The sequence below is a fragment of the Vigna unguiculata genome, chromosome 5, assembly GCF_004118075.2.
Source record: "Vigna unguiculata cultivar IT97K-499-35 chromosome 5, ASM411807v1, whole genome shotgun sequence".
NCBI classification, from domain to species: domain Eukaryota; kingdom Viridiplantae; phylum Streptophyta; class Magnoliopsida; order Fabales; family Fabaceae; genus Vigna; species Vigna unguiculata.
The window spans coordinates 6,615,872-6,640,410 of NC_040283.1; the positions used below are offsets into that span (position 1 = coordinate 6,615,872).

At 33.5% G+C, this 24,539-nt stretch overlaps 3 protein-coding genes across 16 annotated transcripts; 2 read left to right on the top strand and 1 right to left on the bottom strand.

Moving 5' to 3' along the window:
• The first annotated feature begins 903 nt into the window (after positions 1–903).
• LOC114183056 (protein CELLULOSE SYNTHASE INTERACTIVE 1) lies at positions 904–4,634 on the top strand. 9 transcript variants are annotated; one of them, XM_028069902.1, is made up of 4 exons: positions 904–1,106; positions 1,810–1,908; positions 2,466–2,602; positions 2,768–4,634. In XM_028069902.1, exon 4 carries the CDS (start codon positions 2,810–2,812, stop codon positions 4,481–4,483), a length of 1,674 nt encoding a protein of 557 aa, XP_027925703.1. In that variant the 5' UTR covers positions 904–1,106; positions 1,810–1,908; positions 2,466–2,602; positions 2,768–2,809; the 3' UTR covers positions 4,484–4,634. The 9 variants fall into 9 exon arrangements, with proteins under 9 accessions (XP_027925703.1, XP_027925700.1, XP_027925702.1 ...); XM_028069898.1 differs by lacking the exon at positions 2,466–2,602 and adding an exon at positions 1,360–1,588 and having other exon boundaries at positions 923–1,106; positions 1,810–1,864; XM_028069899.1 differs by having other exon boundaries at positions 2,466–4,634.
• A 7,771-nt stretch (positions 4,635–12,405) lies between these two features.
• Positions 12,406–17,680, top strand: LOC114183060 (peroxisomal membrane protein 11C). Of its 2 annotated transcripts, none has more exons than XM_028069913.1 (8): positions 12,406–12,807; positions 15,467–15,673; positions 16,045–16,119; positions 16,283–16,357; positions 16,462–16,542; positions 16,642–16,716; positions 16,826–16,999; positions 17,309–17,680. In XM_028069913.1, the coding sequence occupies exons 2-8, from the start codon at positions 15,482–15,484 to the stop codon at positions 17,342–17,344; spliced, it is 708 nt and encodes a 235-aa protein (XP_027925714.1). In that variant the 5' UTR covers positions 12,406–12,807; positions 15,467–15,481; the 3' UTR covers positions 17,345–17,680. The 2 variants fall into 2 exon arrangements, with proteins under 2 accessions (XP_027925714.1, XP_027925713.1); XM_028069912.1 differs by having other exon boundaries at positions 12,410–12,683.
• Positions 17,681–18,536: 856 nt separating this feature from the next.
• Positions 18,537–23,303, bottom strand: LOC114183059 (F-box protein At4g00755-like). Of its 5 annotated transcripts, XR_003604285.1 has the most exons (7): positions 23,102–23,288; positions 22,361–22,561; positions 21,810–22,229; positions 21,583–21,722; positions 19,725–19,843; positions 19,048–19,400; positions 18,537–18,930 (listed from the first exon to the last, which is right to left on the bottom strand). XR_003604285.1 is itself a non-coding variant. In XM_028069911.1 (6 exons), exons 2-6 carry the CDS (start codon positions 22,494–22,496, stop codon positions 19,115–19,117), a joined length of 1,101 nt encoding a protein of 366 aa, XP_027925712.1. In that variant the 5' UTR covers positions 22,497–22,548; positions 23,127–23,303; the 3' UTR covers positions 18,742–19,114. The 5 variants fall into 5 exon arrangements, 4 of the variants coding, with proteins under 4 accessions (XP_027925712.1, XP_027925709.1, XP_027925711.1 ...); XM_028069911.1 differs by having other exon boundaries at positions 18,742–19,400; positions 22,361–22,548; positions 23,127–23,303; XM_028069908.1 differs by having other exon boundaries at positions 18,742–19,400.
• Positions 23,304–24,539: the final 1,236 nt, after the last annotated feature.

Below are 24,539 nucleotides of genomic sequence, written 5' to 3' on the forward strand. Positions count from 1 at the left end.
GATTTCACATACCGACATGTAGCATGTAACTAAAGGCACGTCTCAACAGTTTGTGCACTTCACACGTGTGTATTGCCAGCTGTACGCAGCCTTAAAAAAGCAAGGCCCACTTTACACATGGCGGTTTCATCTAAGTCATCATCTTTTTCAAGTAAGGATCAGTTCGATTTACCTCCGATTGTTTGATATACGTTTTAAGAAAATTTAAAATTTACTTTATTTGAAGATAAAAAATATTACATTTAAGATATAAATGAATATATTATTAAAACTTTCAAATATAAGACTCAAAATTAATTTTAATCATGCAATGTGCACATATATTTTAATAACATAAATATTTTATTTTTAAAAATTCTAATTATTGATTATATTACCATTTATATAATATTTTTTGAATTATCTTTAAATATAATTATTTATTTTGTATAACATAACATATATATATATATATATATATATTACTTTTTTAAACCATTTTATTTAACTTTTATCATGCAAAATATCTCATACTTTATATTTTTCTCTCAATTACTGTATTAAGATTTAATAATGACTCCGATTATTTTGAAAATTTTTAAAAATAAAACATAACCACCTATATTTTCGCTAATATAAAGTAAACACGTTATAGTAGTATGCTTAGTTCAAATTATTTTTAAAATGATAAATATAATGTAGTATTATTCTTTACTATTTTTAAAACAAAATAGTATTTAACAAAATAAAAAACAAGACTTGGTATATTTAAAATTTTAGTACATCAAAGATTTTTAGAATTTCGTACATATTCAAAATTTACCCAATCACAACGGTCGCAATGTCTGTAGAAAAACCAATCCTGACCGTTGGATGGAAAAACATGTTCGAGCTTTAAGTCCCTTTCTCCGTTGACAGTGTAAAATAATGCCTTTTACAGAGAGAATCTTCATCTTCGAGACAGCGAGACTGACATATTATCTTCCATTTGTAGAGAGAGAGAGAGAGAACGGTTGGAAGAATCAAGTTTGATTTTTGAATTGTGGCTGGCTGTGAACCTTGAAGTGAAGTGAATACTTCTATACTGCACTTGGTAGTTAACTTGGTTACTTTCTCAGGCTTAGCTGGTAATTTTTTTTGTCTCTTAATTTTTATTTGAAATTTCCAGACTTTATTGTAACCTTTGACTCTGGGTGGAAAGATTCTTTCTTCTGATATCTTCAGTTTTTTTTTATAGTATTATTAAATGAGATTTTGAGTGTTTTGTGTCCGTTTCTCAATTATGAAGCAGAAACCGTTTCTGGATGTTTCTGAGTCCGCTGAAACTGCTTCTGGTTTGTAGTGTTGTGTGATTTGAGCATGAATACGCGTTTTTTTCAGAATATCAAGGTTTTCCTTGATTGCTCTAAGCGTTACATTTAAATGACTCAATGTTGTCGAGAGTTGTCAAAAGCAAAGGCTTGGGGTTGGTTTGTGATCCTTTCTGGCATTTCTGTGTGTCACTACTTTAGTGTGCGTCTTTGTCAGAGATATACAGTGTGTGGTTGCTCTGTGAAGTTTGAAGATTAAGCTACAGCAATTTGCTTTCTCAGTTATCTATTCTGAAAAGGTCGGTTGGTTGGTTCTATAAATTTTTCGATATTTTTTATTTTTGCTTTTGGGTTTGTTGCTTTGATTTGATCTTCATTTTCCGGAAAGAAAAGTAGTGTTCTTTTACTCTTTTTTCATGTTTTTGTTTTTGCAAAATCAGATTTTTGTCTTTCTAGATGTGGGTAGCTATCACCGATCATATCATGGAACATGGGACTCTAATGGTTTTGGGTTTTACAGAAACATTGAGGATTGAAGAACAAGGATGTTTTGTGCATCATCCAATGTCTCTCAGGTGGATAAACTCTTGCAATATTAAGCAAATCACCTTAATTTGAGGTATATATCATATATTATTTATAAATATTTTGTCTGGTGATGGTTCATTGTACGAACTAGCGTGTATACAACTGTAGACAGGGACTTGTGTCTTCCCTTCAAAGGAAAGCCTCTCCCTTTCTCATACCAGTTGCCTCATTTATGAGGAGAAAGAAGGGAAAACACACAGCTAAGAAAGACTTCTATTTTTCTCAAACCATTGATAAGGGTCAGAATCTAGCTGATTAAGCTCACTTTTCTCTCTAGATTCATCTTTGACAAATCTCACTATCATGGTTCAAAAGTAAAGTTGGGGTTTTGTTTCTTATTGACCAATATACCCCTAGAAAGTATACCATATTGCATCAGTGCCATGTGTTAGGTGTGCCTTTTGGAAGGGCACTCTTGGATTTGTGTCTAAAATATCTGCCGACGGCTTTTTTATTGTTTGCTGTTAAAAGTATTTATTTTCCTTCGCTTTCAGCAACCATTCTATTTCATCTACCATGGTTTAGCTTCAATGACAATAATAATGTTTAATTTACAACAAATTTAATACGTACTTGTGATTTTTCAAGGGGCATTGAATTGGCAAACTGAGAGAAAAAGAAAAGACTAGTGGGGCATGCTTTGGTACTTCAGTTTTGTTGGTCGAGTCATGCTTTCAGTAAACAAGCTTCTTGTGTGATCATAAGAGATTCTCGAAGTTGTTGAGGTTATTGGGGTGGTTGTTTTTTTGTGCCTCAGAGTTTTCTAATGGAGTCTTAGTTTATAATTTACGGATCATATGATTGCAACTGCTCCACCACAGCCTTATAATTTTCTACGCTGATATCGTTTTTCTATTTTACCAATTTGCATCTGGGTCATTTCTTTGAAGGCTTGGTTTGGTTTTGTTGTGTTCGCCTACCAAACCGAAATCATGGTGGAAGATGGTGATGAGGTTGCAGTTGATGCACGTTCCACAGAAGACTGGTTGTTGCATGCACAGGAACTTGTTCCCGTTGTTCTTGATAAAGCAAGAGAGGCCAAGGGATTTGCCGGTAGATGGAAGATGATCATTGCAAAATTGGAACAGATCCCGTCACGATTATCAGATTTGTCAAGCCATCCATGCTTCTCAAAAAATGCTCTATGCAAGGAGCAGTTGCAGGCCGTGTCAAGGACGCTTGGGGAAGCGATTGAATTAGCTGAGTTGTGTATGAAGGAGAAGTATGAGGGGAAGCTTCGGATGCAGAGTGATCTAGATGCATTGACTGGGAAGCTCGATTTGAATTTGAGGGATTGTGGGCTTTTGATCAAAACCGGTGTGCTGGGTGAGGCTACTTTACCATTGGCTGTGTCAAGTTCTGTGGCAGAATCAGATGTTGCAACACACATAAGGGAATTGCTGGCGCGTCTTCAGATTGGGCACTTGGAAGCAAAGCACCAAGCTTTAGACAGCGTTGTTGAGGCCATGAAAGAAGACGAGAAGAATGTTTTAGCGGCTCTTGGTCGGAGCAACATTGCTGCTTTGGTTCAACTGCTTACAGCTACCTCTCCCAGGATAAGAGAGAAAACAGTAACTGTTATATGCTCGCTTGCAGAATCTGGTAGTTGCGAAAACTGGCTGGTTTCTGAGGGGGTTCTGCCACCTCTTATAAGGCTTGTTGAATCCGGCAGTGCGGTGGGGAAGGAGAAGGCTACGATATCGCTTCAGAGGTTGTCTATGTCAGCCGAAACAGCACGCGCAATAGTGGGGCATGGTGGGGTTCCTCCGTTGGTTGAACTTTGTCAAATCGGTGACTCTGTGTCACAGGCTGCGGCTGCTTGTACTCTGAAGAACATATCAGCTGTGCCTGAGGTGAGACAAACTCTGTCTGAAGAAGGGATTGTGAGGACCATGATCAATCTGCTTAACTGTGGTATTCTGCTAGGTTCCAAAGAGCATGCTGCAGAATGTTTGCAGAATCTCACTGCAAGCAATGAGAATCTAAGGAGGAATGTGATATCAGAAGGTGGTGTTAGGAGTCTTCTGACATATCTTGACGGTCCACTTCCTCAAGAATCCGCTGTCGGAGCGTTGAGGAATTTGGTCGGATCGGTCCCTGAGACATCCTTGGTCTCTCTGGGTTTGGTCCCCCGATTGGTTCACGTGTTAAAGTCCGGATCTTTAGGTGCCCAGCAAGCCGCGGTCGCCGCCATATGCAGAGTTTGCAGCACCACAGACATGAAGAAAATGGTTGGTGAAGCTGGATGCATCCCTCTCCTTGTGAAAATGCTTGAGGCCAAGTCAAACAGTGCTAGAGAGGTTGCTGCTCAAGCAATTGCAAGCCTTATGGTTGTGTCTCAGAATAGGAGAGAAGTTAAGAAGGATGATAAAAGTGTGCCAAACTTGGTTCAGTTGCTTGATCCGAGTCCTCAGAACACTGCAAAAAAATATGCAGTTTCATGCCTTGGATCACTTTCTTCAAGTAAGAAATGTAAGAAGCTAATGATCTCGTATGGGGCAATTGGGTATCTCAAGAAACTTACTGAGATGGACATTCCAGGAGCTAAAAAGCTGCATGAACGGTTGGAAAGAGGGAAATTAAGAACTTTTTTTAGCAAGAAATAGAGAAAAAATTTGTTAATTTCCTTTTTTGTACCAAGAAGCAAAATGCCGAGTTGCAAACTTGAATGAAACAAGTTTGTTAATCTATGTATTATAATCAGTGTTAGTTTATATTATAAATATTTAAATTTCTGTACACTTTTTTCTTCTGAAATTCTTATTGGAACTCGAATAAGTTAAGTTAAATCTACTGATTTTTCTGTAGTTTATACTAAATCAGTGTGAAAATTTCAAACTATAGATGATTCTGTTTTGTCTTCATGCAGTGATTTTTAATTTTTTTTTGTTATTTATTGGCCACTTTGTGAATCTATATAATGATTGTAATCAATGTTGGATTTATGATAAATCATTAAAGCTTTTGTCTCCTCTGCTTTCGATGCTAACATGTGAGAAAGTTAAAACTTCTGATGTAGTGATTCTTTAACCATGCAGTGGGTTTTCTTTTTCATTGTGTATTTTCTCAATTAGAAGTAAGGGTTCTACAAAGAAACTTAAAAAGTACAAAATGCATGACAGCAATTGATTATGGGATCTGAATAAGCAAGGAATATAAAAAAGGAAAGAAACGTAAGTGGCGATGATGAGATAATGTAATATTTGTCGTTCTTTTTCCATTTCCATTTTGGATTAGTGGTGCTTCTAGTTATTGAAAAAGTTCTGAATTTGATTTTAGTTTCTAGGCGTGGCAAAACGGGAGTTTCTGACATTTTAAAACTTTTGTTTTAGTTATCTATTTTGAATAAACATGTAAACTTTTGATTTTTGTATGATAGGAAAATTAAAAAAAAAATACAGAATAAAAAATATTGATTTCAATAGTTAAAAGTTAAAATAAAAATATAAGTAATCACCTTCCAACAAAAATATTGATTTCAATAGTTACCTTCCTTATATATTATTTTAAGTAATCACCTTCCAGCACTTCAATTATTTTATAATTTTGACCTGTTGTTGTGCTCGGATGCCTTCGCATGAAAGAAAAAAAAAATCATTTTTAAAAATATATTATTTATTAACAAAATAAAAGATTAAATATATTTTATCCTTTAATTTTTAATAAAAATTAAAATTAGTACACTTATTTTCCAGAAATAACATTTCTATATATATATATATATATATATATATATATATATATATATATATATATATAAAGAAGAAAATATGGTATTCATTTTACTTCGTATTTTACATTTTTATATCTCAAATTGGTGTACTTTTTGTGTTCTGATATATTTAATAAAGTCGTATATCACTTAAGAGTCAAAGTTAAGCGAAGTTTAAATATTTTTATTTCTCTATTTTTTGATACGCCTTTTAAGAATAATCTGTGACAGAGTTTCACACTACTTCAAAAAGGAACAATATCTCGAGAATGCTGTTTTTGTTTCTAACGATATCTCAGAACACTTTATTTTTGTTTCCATTGTTCAAGTCTCATAATAGAAGAAAATTTAAAATATCATATTTTCCTTAGTTAACATGCTTTCGTAATGTTGTCCCTATCATCAGGATGTTTCCCTCTTCTGAATGTGCAGCAAGATTTCTGAAATCAACTTCTAATAATCTTCTTTTTGCATGCCCTATTTGTATGGTGAAACCCCTTTTAAAAATTGTCCATTTCTTTTAGCACACTACAAAAAGCACCAAGTAAAGTTGACTAAGATAAGTTGGACATCAAATCAAATAAATAGTACACAAAACACATGCACATAATTAAAGAGCTAAAACCACAGGACATCAAATAAAATATATAAAATTATTTTTGGGTCTCAATTCTTTAAGTTATAAATTTGTAATAATCAATGCAATAAAACTTATGAAAGAATGAAACCATTACAAGTATTATACATTTTAGAAATGGTAAAAAGTGTAAAACATTATTTTAAAATAAAATAATTAACAAATCCAATTAATTAGGAACAACCATTAGTCTTTTGGGTACAATGTTTAAACTTAAGTGAAATGTAATTACGAGTACATTTTTTCTTTGCAAAACATATTTGCTCTCTCTCTCCCTCTTCTTCATTTTGTTAATGTATTCTCTTAATGAAAAAGAAAGAGTTGTATATCCTTCTTACTAAAACAAAATAAAATGTGAGATTAACCGTTAACCTTTTCTCCAAGAAAACACTTGAAGCTCAAAGAAGGGTTGACTAAAAAGATGTACCTTGTTAAACATGATTTGTCTTGGGTGGGCAAGGTGAAGGATTGTCAAGTAGCTCTCTTTGTTATCTAACTAATACTAAAAACGTATTAGTAACATTTTATTTTATAATTTTAACTATTTATTATAGATTAAATATATTTTATTTGTATCGACCTACAAATTAGTTAAAAGAGTAAAAGTAATCTTCTAAATGACACTCATTTTAATATTAAAATATCAAACTATAAATAAAAAAATTAATTAATCAAGTTTCAATTTATAGAGGTTACCTTTCCTCTAAAGACTACTCTCTATCTTTTCTTTACCCTTTTTCTAAATTTCTGACATTATCTTTTATCTTTTTAAAGACCAAAATCTATCATAAGAATTATTGTTTAGAGCACAACAAATCTACTTGATTAAATTTGTGATTAGAGTAAGTTCATCTTTTATTCTTTTTTACATGTGATTCAAGAGAGTCCAAGATGAATTTTTGTCTGAATGTGATCATGAGGGTATGTTCAAATCATTGATTTAAGTTTTCTTTGTGTAAATAGAGTGCCTTGTGAGAATTAGAGTTTTTTGAACAAAAGTTGAGTTAGGAACTCCATCCATGTAAGAGAAGTTAGTATATTTTCCTATTAGTAGTATTGTTTTAATGAACTAATTTTCAGAATTGGGATTTGTTAGTGTGCTTAGTAGTGATTGTTGATAGAATGTGATTGTATATAAGTTAGTGAACCGTTGAATATTAGATATCCAAAAATTGAACTGAAATTTGTGATGATTATTATGTTGATTTGATTTTGATTTATCATTTTGGTCAATTTATTCTATCTGGAGGTTTTTGAATTAAGTGGTAATATTTTATAACCTAAAAAAGAAATAGAATAGTCTGAATAGACAAATAGGCAATTTGATATATCAATTCAACTTTTGAAAATTGTGCAAACTTGTTTGAAAAGTCAGTCAATTATTGGACAAAAATGTAATTTTGAGATTACTCAGAGCTTGAGTGATCTTACTCGTTGGACGAGCTAAGACTCATTAGGCTAGCTTTAAGAAAGGCTTCCAGAGGTTTTATTTGTTGGGTGAGTAAACCACTCACTAGATAACAATATTTTTGTGAATTCTAGTGAGCTCGAGGTGGTTGGATTATTGGGTGAGAGATGAGTATAGTTGAGCGAGAAGAGAATTTACATATGAAAATAAATGCTTTTATATTTTGAAATAAAATAGGTGGGTAAGGTGAGTAAAGCCAAGGCGTTAGCCATAATCTACTCTTTTGTGTGGGTGAGTAGTTGAGAGTTAGGTCATGAGTCATAATCTACTCTGAGATGTTTGATGTGTGAATGTAGTTATTTTCAAGGAGATAATACTACATTGAGATGCTATAAGATGTGTATTAAATGGTAATTCCATGCATGAGATTACCCTAACTCTACTAGCATTGAAATCACATAAATGAAGATGCTACGTTGTGAGAGTCCAAGAAGGCTCCAATGTCCCGAAGGAGCAATATGAAAAAGAATCGCGCCTCACAAATGATATAGGAATTTACCTTGTCGTATGAGTGGAAGACAATTGCTTATATATGTGGCTTTATGTGAGCATGATGTAGTATGACAATTACAAAATCTAAATCTATTCATTCAATACACTCGTCTTCCAAATGTAGAGCCAAATGGATTGTTATTGATGGATATTTCATTTTTGATATTGTGAATGAATAATTGTGATATATATGACTTTATGATGTTTTTATGAATCATTTAGCTTGCCCTTTTTTTATGTATGTGTTCGTTGTAACTATAATGACATGTGATACACAAGAATAGATGATATTTCATGTAGGAGTGACTTAATAGTAAGAAGTAGTGAAACAAATGATATTTTAGATTCATTTATGTATACTTGTATGATTATAATATCTCCTATTTAATTTTCTTTGTAGTTGATTTTGAAAAATTTACTTTTATATGATAATATGCTTATATATATATATATATATATATATATATATATATATATATATATATATATATATATATTTCCATCTTTATATATAAATATTATAATATAATCATTACATTACTTTTTCAAATTGCAATATAATGTATACGTTAAAATAAATATTTTATTATAATTTATAATTATTTCAAAATAGACATTTATCCTTTATACCACTTATAACATCTTTTTTATACCAATTAAAAGTGACAGTTAGTATAGTACTTTTAGTAATTATAGTAGTGGTGTAAAAATTCATTATATTTTTTTTCACTTCTAATACTCAAATAAGAACATTTGTATAAACACTTTTAAAGAAAAGAAAAAGAAAAAGTTTACCTTTGTTAAAAGTTAACTTAAACACAAATCATTTTATGGAAGCTATTTATTTAATACTTAAAATCTTTTAAAAAAGCATTAACTAATTTTAATTTACGAGAGAATTATTATTTTTTTAGTAATTATATTTAGAAGTGTCAATTTGGCCCCTAGTTCACGGATCAGTCCTGACTCACTTTTCATAAAGTCTCCTTTTAGGGGGGTCCCAAATGAGGGGGTCAAAAAAAAGTCCAAACCTCTAAAGCCCCCTCTCTTGTGGGTTAGGGTTAGGACTAAGGTGGGTTAGGCCTCCCAAATAATACTACATTAAGTTAAAGTCAAAAGATCAAGCCGAGCGACCCGGACAGGTCTGAAGAACCAGACAGGCCCGACGAGCCAAACAAGTCTAATCACCCGGACAAGTCTGAACACCCAAGACGAGCTTGACGATCCGGACGGACCTGATGACCCATACAAGCACGATGACACGGACAAGCCAAATGAGCCAAACGACCTCAACGATCCAGACGGGCCCAACGACACGGATCAGCTCGAAAACCTGATGATCTGGACGGGCACGACGACCTGGACGGGCCTGACGATTCAGACGACCCAGACGACCCAGACAAGCATGACGATCTAGACGGGTCAGACGACCCCAACGACCCCAATGACCCCAATGGGATCGACTACACGGACGAGCCCGACGATCCAAACGCTTCTGATGACCCGAACGGGCCCAACGATCCAGACGGGCTGGATGATCCAAACAGGTCCGATGATACGGACGTGCCTGACGAACTGGACGGGCCCAACGACTCGGACGTGCTCGACTATCCAGACGGGCCCAATGATTTGGACGGGCCCGTCTATGTCATTTAGCTCGTCAAGTTTGTTGGGCCCATTTGGATCTTTAGGACCGTTCTAGTCGTCGGGCTCCTCGTGGTCATCGGGACCATCTGGTTCGTCGGGCCCTTCCGGGTCGTTATGCTTGTCTGGGTCGTTGGGCCCGACCAGACGGGCCCATCCAGGTCATTTGGCTCGATCGTATCTTCTGGCCCGTCCGAATCGTTAGGCATGTTCTGGTCATCGGACTCATCTTGGTCATTGGGCCTGTCTGGTTCGTCGGGCTCATCCGTGTTGTCGGACTTGTTCTGGTCGTCACGCTTGTCCGTGTTGTTGGGCCGTTTGGTTTGTAGGGTCCATCTGGGTGATCGGGGCAGTCCGGGTCATCATGCTTATTCGATTCGTTTGGTTCGTCCAAATTGTCGAACCAGTCAGAATCGTCAGACCCCTCTGGCCCGTTCATGCTGTCGCGCAGGTTCGGGTTGTTTGGCCTGTCTGGATCGTCAGACACAACCGAATAGTCGGGCCCAACTGGATCCTCAAGCCCGTTTGGATAGTCGGGCATGTTCGAGTTGTTGGGCTCGTTCGGGTCGTCGGATCCGTTCAGGTCGTTTGACTTGTCTGGGTCATCGAGCCCGTTTGGGTCGCCGTGCTAGTTGGGGTCGTTGGGTAGGTCAGGGTCATTAAGCCTAGAGCCGTCAAAATGGGTTATAACCCACGAGTCAACCCAGCTCATCACGTGTTCGGATCGGGTTGGGTTGAAAAAAAATTACAAATTTTAGTACGGGTTAAAAATGAACCCAACCCACTAAAAACTCAACTCATTCGTGTTGAACCCCATGATGAACCGGATTGACTCACCAACCCACCAATAAATTTTAAATATTAAATTAATATATATATATATATATATATATATATATATATATATATATAATATATATATTATATATATATATATATATATTTATTTATATATATATATATATATGCATATATATTAATATATAAATATAAATATATATATATATATATATATATATATATGTATATATATATATATATATATATATATGTATATATTGTTAGTGAGTCTGCTTTTATATTGGTTTTCATATACTAATTAAATATCGTTTTTCTATTATTCTAGAAAATATTGAGGTACTCATTTTAATATAAAATTGGTTGCATGGTTTTGAATTAACAGGTAATATTATTGTTAGTACTGTAAAATTAATTTAATTATATAATACTTAATCTTTTAATATTATTAGTTAACATTATTTTTGTTTTGTTTTATTGTAGATGGGGATAAAGAAGATGCTTCAAGAGATGAAAATGTTGTGGATTTATCCATTCAAGATTCTAATACTATAGTTTGATAAGTGACAAGAATGATTTGAACTTAGATAGTAATTTATATTTTTGTGATTTTGGTTTGTATTTGAAGTTTAACATAATTTGGGATTTTATTTGGATTGTATTGAAGTTTATTTAGATTTTAATCGGAATTATAATTTAGTTTTCTTGAGATTGAAGAAAAAAAATTGTGTGTTTTTTTTTTAATTAAGTGAGCCAGTGAGCCAACCCGTTTAACCCGCCAACCCGTGGTGGGTCGAGTCGAGTTCTAATTTTGTTGGCTCGCTAATTAGTGAGCCGGGTTGGGTCGGGTTATCCATTTTGATAGCTCTAATTGGGCCTATTCGGGTTGTCGTGCTTGTCCGGGTCGTTGGGTCTGTCCCACATATATTTTTCATGTTGAAGATGAAAGCCCATGGGTTGGCCCTGACCCACAGGACTTTTGTGGGATTTTTGGTCCTTTGAACTTCTTTGATGGGGTTTTTTTCGACGTAAACTTTTTTGGCCCTAACCCACATGGGCAGGGCCAAACCCTGTGGGCTGGGTCAAATTGACACCTCTTATACATTTTCAAATATGACCAAAACCTATCTTGACAATGAGGTGTATATACTTCAGACAACTTCTTACCTTAAGAATCTAAAAGTTTACATTTGGTTAATTAGTCGGATAGTATTCATTTTGTTTTAAATTTGTTAGTTTGATATCCGTTTTTAGAAGAATGTCAATTGAGTCCCAAATTTTAAAATGTCTCAATTAGATTTTTTAGAAAAAAATTATTAACGCGATTAAGGATATTAATATTTAAAATAAATTACAAAATTAAATATTAATATTTATATTAAAATTTAGTAGTAAAAGTCACAAATAAATATATCAATATTAAGAAATTTTTTTTTTTTTAGAAAAGAAATTTTTTTTTGACAAAAAACGAGATACTATTGGAATTTGATTAACAACTTATTAAAAACATATATCAAATCGATACATTTGAACAAAGAAAAGATGGTATCATCTATTAATTAAACCTTTACATTAAGTGATTAATCTCCAACATTCTTCTTCGTTTATCAGCAATCCATGGTGAAAGACTGGTGCACAGAAAAAGAAAATATTAATGCCATTATCATCTCCCTTTAAAACAAATCTATTTATTTATTCTGTGAAGATAAGCTTTTACGTCACGACATTGTGGAGGGTGTTGGGGTGCGTGTGGGAAAAACCAAAGCGACGCAGTTGAGTTGAATCCCTTCACAATACTGATCCAATCCAAGCCCAATCAAACGGAGTTAAGAACTTTCAACGCGTGGCACGTTGACATCGGAATCATCGAACGGTGCAAGATTGTTCCAGCCAATAGAGCACAACATTTCCATTTGTTGCGTTGCTCCGAAAAGAGAGGACCAAACAAGCCCTTATCACAACTCTATCTAACATAGTACAGGCCCAAACCAAAAAGCTTCGTCTCTCAATTCGGATTCTCCAGCACAATTCCCTTCCCCAAACAACCTTGTTTTGGTATTCTCTCTCTCACACTATTGTTTTTCTTTTATTCGTTTAATTAGTGTTGGGAATTCGCGTGCCCCGGTTGTTTGATCCTTTGACCTTGTAACTTGAGATACTAAAGTTGCAATCTTTAAAGGTGGGGGTTGCGCCTTTTGATTTTGGGTCAACTTAAAGGGGGTATCGATTTGATACGGTCGTATGATTGACTTGATGGGTTGGCTATTATTATTGTTGTGTTGTTTGTAGTATGCTTGGTTGCTTTGGAAAATGATAGAAACGATGAGGGAAATCGAAGATTTGATGATGTGGTTGTTGTTACGACATAGGAAAGGGATTGATGTAACTGTACTTTGGGGTAGTTTAGATGGATTGATTCTCTTTCTCCCTTTATACTATATCATGTGCCAAACATGGCGTAATTGAGTTAAACCTTTTTGTTTTAGCAATATGAATCTTAATCCTGGTTAATGGATTCAATGTGATTTTGTTGTAGTCTGATGTTATTGGAGAAACTTGGATGTTGTTGCTTTCAATATTTTGACCTAGATAAACCGGAGGGTTGTTCTTTTGGGTGAATTCTAAGTGCTAAGTACCCTGGAGACCGGGTCAATATACAGAAGTTTGTCTTGGTTTTTGTTTATTCTCGCAAATAAACCCTCTCTTCTCTTGGCTTTGAACTTGAATAGATTCTTTTGAAACCCTATTCTATTGAAGCTAGCTAGAATTAGAGGTATTCGTGCAGTTCTGCTAATTTATTCGTCATATTTGTTGGTATGGTGAAGAAAAACAGATTCATAGAAAATAATGGTTTAGTGATTCTATATAAGAAAAATGTGTAAATTTACCTACCATGGAGTTTCAAGAATACCTCTAAAACCTTGCAAGATGTGATCTAAAGTAGTCACATTTGGAAGCACTAATACAATAAGTATGGAATTTTATTCTTTTCTGCTGAGCCAGCCTCATCAATTATCATGTTGTCACTTACTCTATATATTTCCAAGGGTGACAGTTTAGGAGTTGCCTTCTTGATTATGACAGAACACAATTACATTATTTGATCCATGTAGCTGATGCCACTTAGTGGCAAAAACACTTTTGTTGTTGAGGAGGGTTAGATGGTCAATTAGTGGCTGCTTGAGTGCTTTGAAAAGGTTATTGAATTGAGATTGCTGTCGTGAATCGCCAACTATTTATTGTATCACCAAATTCAGGTAAAATGAAAAATTACTTCAAATATATATAGATGATATATAATATTCAATGCACATAATGTAAGCTAGAAATAGATAAAACAACTTAAGTAGAAGTTGTACAAAACAATACTATTAGCTATGTCTAAGCTTAAGAAGTCTTTAGTTTAGAAGAATGGCTAGAAAACAATTAAATAGTTAAATGGACTACATGCATTGAATGATTGGGTGAAAAAGAAAGGTGAAATAATCAAATAGGATATGTTCACAAGTGTTCTTTAAAATTCTTTTTCATTTACACATTTGAGCTCGTTTTCTTTTCATGATAATTGGCAAAAAGGTGAAAACATACAGAACATTGAATTGAATGTTGATACGAATTACATAGGTTCATTATGTATCATAATATACAAAGTATTTAAGATTCTTCTTGTGGTACGAATAGGTAGACAACCAAAATGTATCAAATCATAAGACTCAAATAGTGAATTGTAAGATTCTGAAAACTATGCTCTAACAAGTACTTGTGAGAATGGATTTGCGGTTTGAAGAAATTGAGGAAAATTCAAGCAAGGAACAACTAGGAATTTGGTAGGATGGAGATTAAAATATTTGTGTTTTAGTATTCTTTATGAAAACTATAAAGCTTGGCTACTTTGTTTTCAGAATGTGTATATATAAATTTTCATTCTCAATTTAGATTTTTGTCATGATGATTTTTGTATAAAGGAATATTTTCTAGCTTCCCAACTGAATTAACAGATCCTGATTTGATCTGATAGAGTAAATTTTTACAGAATTGAGGGGATGTTACTTGGTGTTTGTGAGGTGGGTAATAAAAATGTAGAACCTACTACATGATTTTGGCCCCATAGTTTACCTACTACTTGAGCTTTGAAGCTACTGTAGTTGAAGATTTTATGCCCCAATAAGTTAAAATTGGAACTTTACAGGTTATACGATACTATTGTTTAACATTCTCAGAACAGAATACTATTGTTTAGTTCCTTGCATGAAGGTTGAGAGAATAAATGAAAATGAGAAGAAAAATGACCTTAGTAGTAAATTGAAATTTGATGAGATTGTGTTTGCTTGTGTTCTTCAATTTTTAAATACAAATGGTGTTACTGTTGGATTTCATGTTTGCAAGAAGTATGGGTCTTCAAATGCACATGCATTATAGAAACTCAAACTACACATTATCACATGAATGATGCCACTTAGATGATTGGAAGGTCTACTAATTATTCCTGCTAATTGATTATCGTGCTTTTGTGATCTTCATGAAGTATTTGTGGAGGTGCCAAATTGTAATTCTCAGAATTATTTTCACATTTAAAAATTTTGATGATAACTTAGTTCTTACTGTTTTAATATTAGTACCGTTTAGTTTATGAGTTGACATGTTTAACAACTTAATCTGACACCTTTTTTTTTATAAAAAAAAAAGAAGAAAAAAACTCTACACAAAAAATTGCTATATCAAGTGAGAGCTCTAAACACCATCACCCTCCCTATTTAATATGAGAATATCGCACTTTACATTACCTACTCCTGTTTCTAATTTAGTTGACATGAACTGTGTCATTTGTTATATAACAGCAATTAGTAAAGAAGATGAGTACGTTGGATGCAACAAGGGCTGAACTTGGTCTTCTTGTTTTATATTTGAGCAAGGCTGAAACAAGGGACAAGATATGCAGGGCAATTCAGTATGGTTCCAAATTTGTTAGTAACGGGGAACCTGGTACTGCTCAGAATGTTGACAAATCAACCAGCCTGGCACGAAAGGTCTTCCGTCTTTTCAAGGTTAGGTTATTTTCATTTTCTGAGTTTTGAAACATTCTTTTTCATCTGATCATAACTTCGGTATAGGAAGTTATTTCATATTTTCTGTTTGTCACTTAGGGAGTTTCTGTATATTAATGATATTCCTTAGATTGGTTTGCGCTCAGAAAAGACTAGAAATCTGTTGTATGCATAATTTTCTCTTTTTGTTTTAGGTTCCATGGCCATGATAGGAAAAAAGGATAAATCAAAGACAGTCAAATACTGTTAATTTTTCAAAGTACTAGCCAGTTATAAAATTCAAGCAGTCGTTTTGGCAAAAAATTAGGTGTTACAAACTATTGAGTTCATGCAATGACCATCACTCTTATACTTCACTCTTTAATTCGCAGTTTGTCAATGACCTACATGCTTTGATAAGTCCAACGCCACAGGGCACTCCCTTGCCCCTAATTCTGTTGGGAAAGGTATGGGCACTGCAAGAACATTTAACCTTTTATCATCCTTTTCGTGTTTCTATATTTTACTTATTTTGCTTATGACTAATCTCCATCAGGAAACTTAGTTGGCTACCTATAATGAAGTTTCTCTTCCCAACCATTTTCTTTCATCTTTTGTTTTATGTTTCAGTCCAAGAATGCTCTTCTCTCTACTTTCTTGTTTCTTGATCAAATTGTGTGGCTTGGCAGAACAGGAATCTACCAGGTTGGAAATTATAAAATATATGTTTTGTTTAGCATCATGTTTGTTTCTACTATCATATAGAAATCATCTAGCAGTGTGTTAAGAGTTTTTCTGTCCAACTACAGAATAAAGAACGCACCGAATTAATTGGCCGGATATCTCTTTTCTGTTGGCTGGGTTCCTCGGTGTGCACCACCTTGGTTGAGGTTTGTGGCTTACCTACCTTCACTGATTTTAACATTTGTGCATTTATGCCCTCAAGTTCCCTCACTGTTTACCCTTGTAATATGTTTTACTTTGATCAGCTCGGGGAGCTTGGGAGACTCTCTGCATCAATGAAGAAGTTAGAGAAAGAACTCAAGAACAAGAATAAATCTGATGTATGTTGTCCATGCATGTGTCCAAATTCTTCAGACTTCTGTTTTTTTGTTTTACTTTTGGACTGTGATTGCATTACTTTTCTGTTTATTCCATTACTTATGTCTGCAGGATGCGCAATACCGTGGCAAAGTAAAACAGTCAAATGAGAGGACTTTATCACTCATCAAAGCAGGAATTGATATAGTGGTAGCAGCTGGACTGCTTCAACTGGCACCTAAGACAGTTAATCCACGTGTCACTGGTGCATTCGGATTTGTATCATCTCTAATATCTTGCTATCAGGTACATGCTTGTAAACTTGTAGTATGCTTCGTTTGTGCTTTTATTTTCTATCCCTAAAATTTTGTATCCGTGACCTTTCTGTGTGCACAAACATACATACCCTTTTGCAACTATTGACCAAGAAACAGAAAAATGCAGACAAAATGAGCTCTTGACAATTTTTTCTCAAAAACAGTAGTAACCTCGTTGGCAATGTTTCAAATTAAGTTTTGTAGATAGTTGTCTCTCTTGATCTTTAAGGTTATGGTTTCTTTACATTCTTTAGAGTGCCAGTTTTACTGACAAGAATTTCTGGTTTGTGCTATGCAGCTGCTTCCTGCTCCGGCCAAATCCAAAACCTCGTGAAGTGTGGAAGAATAGAATGGTTTTCATGAGGTCTCACTGTTGTCAAATAATTATATGAATTGGTCAGAAAATGTTGGTCGGTGTGATCATTGACCAATTTTCATCATAGTCGCAGTTGCTCCCAAAAACTGCTATGTAGGGTTATCTATGCAACAATATTCATAATTTACATACATAAATTTAAGACATCCAACATCAAATTAGTTCACCCTTTCCCCTCAATGCCTTATTGTGTTGTCAAAACGGTTCAAATTGATCTTTGAGGGACAAAATGAATGCGTTGATTTTCTCTATAAAGGACTCATTTGATGTTTTTATAAAGGATAATTGTGGTTTTGTTTTGTGTATTGAACAAATGAATGAATAGTCTGTTCCATTGTCATGAGGAAATGAGTTTGGAGTGAAGACAGTTTTGAATTGGATTAGATCAATAGGATTCCAGAAAATATATTGAAACGAACTTCAAATTTTTCAGATTGGCAAGAGATAGTTTTGAAAATTAAATCGTATTGAACGAATTAACTAGTTCAACAAGGAATTTGTCAACTGTTTATTGACGTAAAATTATTAATTTTATATATTACATTTCTAAATTACCATGAATTATTAGAACTTAAGGAATGTTGTCAATCATCAACATCATTGAATGATTAGTAAGTTAATTACGATTAACTTTATACTAGTTATTATTGAATTTATGAAGTCACATATGGACGAGGACTCGATCTTTTAAATAAATATAATTTATCTAATAATCAAATTAGTGGGTTTTGTTTCATCAAAAATAAACATTTTAGTGAATTTATAACTTAAATATTACTAAAATAATTTAGTGATATTATAAATATTATAAAGTACGACAATAATTATTAAATTTGATGAAGATACGAAAAGCTTCGACTATAATTCCTTAAGGAGATATTTGTTGACAAGGAAAACAAAATAAGTTGATTATTTTCAAAAGCATTTAGAAGATAATGCCAAAAGTTTTGCAAATATCAAATTAAATATGCATTTAAAGATACATATTTAAAGTCTTTTTTATAGTTCTATTCATCAAATAGTTATAAAATCAGTAGTCATAGAATACAAGTATTATATCTTCGTGCAATTAAGAAAAAGATTTTGAAATTCCAAGAACAAATATATAAATACACCCTTTCAATTTTTCTATTCTATTGTCATATTATCATTCCGCAAGGCAAACTAATATTAATATTCTCTAAAATATTTGGAAATTTTTTACATAGACAATACATGTAATAAAATAACATCACTGAAGTTCCTTCCCAGTTGAGGTTATTTTCAGCCAAAGCCAAAGATTTGCTCAAAGTGCATTCATTTTTTTCTTCCACGAGCACGTAATTCGAAACACAACAAAAGGTTAGTACAATAAATTAGGAACGAAGTCGATTAACTTATCATGCTTAGTTTGTGACAAATGATGTTGTCAGCACGTAGCATCAGATGCTAAAACCCCATAATTGGGTAGATGATACAAGTTTACGACTTGTGAGAGAGCTCAAGTTTCAAGCATCATGTTAAACCTCAGACAAAAAAGGCGCAATATTTGTTCAACACCATATCTACAAGAGGAATAAATTCTTAGTATCAGTAGCAAACCAGAGAAAGACCAGAGTTTTTGAAGGGTAAACATTAAAAAAAAAAAAAGGAAAACTAGTTGGAATGTAATCACTCCTTGCCTGGGGAGATTATAATTTTTTTTTCCCTTTTCTTTATTTGGGAGGGGATCATAAAAGCAAGCAAAGATCAAAGGGCAAATTCTGGATCAAAATCATCAATATCATATTCTTCATCATCCCACTCATCTTCCAAGACTCCTACTCCTTGTGCACGCAATATAGTCACAATTCGTTGGATATCTCTCATTATTCTTGGCTCCTCGGAAGCATCTTCAGATTCATTTCCAGATGTCAATACAGGTTGATGGTTAGCCAGCTGGTCCCTCTTCAACACAAACATTCCAGAGGGCTCAAGAATTTCCACATTGAACGGTGGTGACAATGAGCCTCCCAGAACTTGAACATGGGAAACACTGCAATCACAATTTTCAAGTAAGGAACTGAACAAAAACAATATGTGATATGACTTGTATGCTACATTAGGAATTCTTTTCAAATGAAAGTGCCAGCATAACAACTATGTCATAAATTGTCGCAAACATTTTTGGCCAATATTCACTAATTCGTGATGTGTCACATTTTTAAAGACAGCAACGACATTAAAACCTAGCACTGCATAAGGCTTATTAGACATTGTTTAAGATACTGAATCAGCTCTGCCACTAATTAAGTTTCATAAATCCTCAACAACAAAACAAGTTTGACAAGTAGAGACCAAATGGAAGAACAGAACGCACCAAATGTATAACAAACCATCCATTTCTTGTCTCTGTACTCTTCCCAAAAGCTCAATCTGCAAGATACCCCCAATACAAAGCACAGGTTCTGGAAGCTTGAACTTCTGTAGTTCGTTTTCCTGTTCACAAGGATTTTTCTCTCTAAGATTTATGTAAAGGGATACACAAACCGAATCATGATGCTAATAATTTTAGTCATGCAGTTTTCTTTAGTATTTCACTCAGCAACGACAATCCGGGTTATTCTATTTTTTAGGGAAATAGATGTTCCCATTCTCCAACAACTTTTATTTTCAAATTTGTAATATTTACATTGAATAATGCATAGACCCAGAATCAAAGTCATGGAAGTGCGTCAACAATCTAATAAATAAATCAAACTTGATATAATTCATTCTCCTCATCACATGCATAACACATTATGAACTGACAAAAGCCTGAAGGGACATTGGATCTTCCCAACTAAAGCATTTCAATATAGGATTGGTGTAGTTTCCCACTTTATGTCAGCCAAATATTCTTTCTTATTGCGTAAGAATGTGACTTCTGATAATTCATTATGATTTATGAAATGTGAAACTTTTTTTAGTTAGTTTTTATATATATGTTATATAAATTATTTAACTTGTATGCAGTTGGGGAATTGACCCCTCCATATCTGTCAACATGATGGATAACTACGATTTTCAATGTTATGGCTAACGGAACTTATTTGTAGCATAGTGTCACTAGGGAAGTAACCATTTGAATAAAAGGAGAATATCAAATGACAGGTCATGCTGGAATTTGAATAATAGGCTCCTTCTGAAACCTAGGATTCTAATGACAATGAGAAGTGAAGTAACCATTAGTTAAAAGGCCCAATCAGAAGATTCCCTTACTAGCATATCTACCTCCCAATAATTTGATATAATATGTTTTAATTTGATAAAAAATAACCACCAATTTACCATCTATTGCCAACAGTAAGATTTAATGTACTCTTGACTGAATGAATGTGGCATGCCTAATTATTTATTTACTTCAATCATTTTAGCCAACTAGAGCATAAGAGAAATTTGGGGTCAGGCCATCTGATTGCTTTTCCAATGCGGATATGAGCCACAAGGGCATGGTTTGGTCCAATAGACCAAGGGTGTGATTCACGTTATTTTCAACAGTAGAAAGGGAACTGGGAGACAAGCAAATATTACTTATGAGGCGACTTCTTATTACATCATATAATGTGGTAAAGGAGAGGAAGAGTTATGAAGCCTTCTGACGATGACACAAGCGACACTCTTAAACAGAACTTAAAGAGATTTGAATTAGATGTAGATCTGCGATATGGACCTGGTTTGTCCAATAGATGTTGGATAATTCAAATCATTTTTAACAGTGGAATGTAAATTAAGTAACCAAAGAAATCATTTCCTTATGCAGTGATTTCTTATTAATATATATCATGCAGAGAGTATATGTTGTCTAAACATAAGGGAGCTTGAATAAATTTGACAATATAATTGTGGCTGTACTAAACACCTAATAAGCCAGATGATAATGATGACGATTGATTCATAAAACCAGGTCTTTCTTATCCAATGCTAAAAAAGAAGCCTAAGTTGCATTAAGACTTTTTTTCAATATTCTGTTCAGTTCAATCAAAAGCATCACAATTATAACACTAGGGAGTTCACTGGTTATAGAAGGGGGTTATTACAATTTGGGACAAACTTTGAGTACAAACCTGCAGAAGGATAAGGCATCCTTTAACAGGAAAGGATCTACTTTTTCACATCAACCATTGGGCAATCAATGAAATAGATATTATTCATTGGAAAAACAAGTTGACAAACTAGATAAGATGTAAGTTAAATACCTGAGACATTGGAAACTCCGGTGAAGTATAGGTCCACACAAACAATTCATCATCTACAGCATCTAAAGAGGCTTTAGGATGACCCATTTTAAACCGAACAGAGCTTGCGGAGTATATTGGTGACCCCAGCTGAAAGTAAGCTAGAAAAGGCATGATATTGTTAGCAAAAAGATGAAAGTATAGCATAAATGGGTCAAGCCATCATCTGTGAATATTTCAAAGAGCACCTTGAAAAGGCTGGATATTGATTTCTGTAATAAGACAAATTTGAGAGACCAACTCGTATGTTAATGTCTCGGGCACATTGGGATTACTTTGTCCGTTACTTGACCAGTAGGAATATCTACCACCAATGACATCTCTTGGCTCAAGTGTATTATCAATGCTCTCCTGAGGAAAGTTATCAGTGCTAGAAGCACCAATTGTCTTAGCAATGCAATTCATTGCAACAGATGACATGAGAGCTTTACCTAAATAAGAAAAAACTCTATGTTCTCTCTGTAGCACTAGCCATTCCATAGAATTACTAGATCCAACCTCTGCATTTTCCTTCCCTCCATGTTGATTGAGTTCAACAACAAAAGCAACTCTAGATAATTGAGGAAACATTCTCAAGCACAGCTGCTTGCAAAGACCATTTGCAATCACTGCAAACCAAAATAGTGTTGATCAAATTTGAAACGTAAAATTCAAGGCAACAAGGAACTAGAACTGAATTTTCATGAAACTGATGCATCAGTTGAGAAACAAAAGCATACTTTGAACTAGTGTAACTCACCAGATTGTCTCCAAGATCGGGAGACACAGGTCACACGAACAAGATCAGCAGGATCATCCAGGCACATAAGTATCTTAAGAGACGTATCAGAATCAAGATAGCTGATAAAATCTTCATGATATTCCATTGTGGACATTGTGATGATGAACAAAAAAAACTACGAATCTTCTCAAGACGGATTGAATTGCCTAATAAAGTCAGCTGTAACACCCACTTTAAAGTGAAAAACAAAGATACTTAAAACAAAAAGTATGGTCTTGTTTTACAACCTTTTTATGGACAAATTGCTTCCTTTTCATGAATGCTTAAAACCAAATTTGAAATAAATATACCCATATCTCAAAAATTCGGAAATTTCCACCCCTTCATTTTCTCATAGTTATAGCATAACAATGGGATACAGAACTCCTCCACCCCACAGGCTAATCAAACAATGACACAAACAGGAAATGATTGAATAGATTGCACGTGAAGGGTGAAAAACGTTACCAAACCAGCACAAAACCAAAAGATAATAAAAAAATGAAACCCGATTGAGTAATGGGCTATGAAATTCAGACCTTTTGGGTTAAATCTTTCGCAATCAACTCAACAAGGAGGAAATTTCGAAAATAAAATTGAATATAGAGTAAACAGAAATGAAACTAAGAATGGAAATTTCTGAAGATACAGGGGAAACTTAGGGTAGAGGGCAAAAGGGTGGGTGTGTTGAAGGGAAATGAAAAAAAAAAAAAAAATCACCTTTGATGTGTGTAAGAAGGCATACCCGTTGCTGCAGAAGCGAAACCCTAGAAATGGATGGGCGAGAAAATTGAACAGATAAAGAGAGAAAGGTAAGTTTGATGTTGGTACGTACTGAGGAACGGCAAATAACCTTACCAAACACAAACCTTCATTATTGCTCTATTGGTTTATACCAAAAAAACAAAAAACAGGTTCAGAACTGTTTCGTTTATGTTTTGTTTGGTTTTGTATATTAAAAAATAATCAAAATTCTACGAGTACGAATACCATATCGGATAAAATATGTTTTTTACAATAATTTATAATATAATTCTATTGTCAATACAATTATTGTGTTTACTGATTTTCATATACAAATAATTACCCCGTTTCATTTGTAACTGCTACAGTTAACTTAGTTTTAAACATGTACCCATATGTGTCTTTATTTTTTTTAAATATACCGGAAATTAAATTAGTATATAAATTCTTTTAAATTGTATAAGAGTTTTAATCTATACCATTATACGAAAAAAAATATCGTATTTGATAATTTATTTTAATGCATTATTTTAATTAATTTTATTATTTATTAAGGAAAAAAAATATTTTTAAATAACAGCTATATAATACTTTTTAATACTACTTTTACAAAATTATATATATATATATATATATACACGTATATATTAATCTATTTCTATTTTATAACAAAATTACTCATGAAAATAATAAAATTATACAAATTATAAAACTGTTTATACTTTAATATAATAAAAATATGAATACACGTCTCCTCGGATTTTAATTACACATTAGTGTATTTCTCAAAGTTAAGTATTTTTACTCGCAACATTGAATATGTCAAAAGAATGTGTTTTTCTATTGCCTGGCCTTCTTAATATGCTCGAAAGAATTATCCAACTATAAAATAAAGGTTTCAGTTTGAATAATGTAGTTTTACAGTTTAAAATGAAACACACGGGATTGATATTTTATAAATAAGTGATGGACATTTTTTCTATCAGCATTTATATACAGGGTCTTTAATTTTACTTTTTTTCACACGTATTTTACAAGTTAGGGATCAACATTTTTCCTATCTATATTTACATTTTCCTTATCTACATTTATTTATAGGGTTTTCAATTTTCTTCTCACCGACATTTTATAAGTAAGGGATAGACATTTTTCCTATCGCAAAGAAACATCATCTTTCAAGATGCTTGACGAAATAAATAACAAAACATCTTTCAAATATCACTGCAAAGTAATTTGAGAGTTCTGGTGATCAAATTCTAAGAAATCAAGTAAAAGAAAAAGAAGAGATATGGAAAAGGGAGAACGCACATTTAAGTTTTAATGCAAAAAAATTGCTTTTGCAAATTATTCTTTTAAATAATTAATGTAACATCTAAAAAACAATTGTAATGCAATATTAAGTTTGCAATCATTA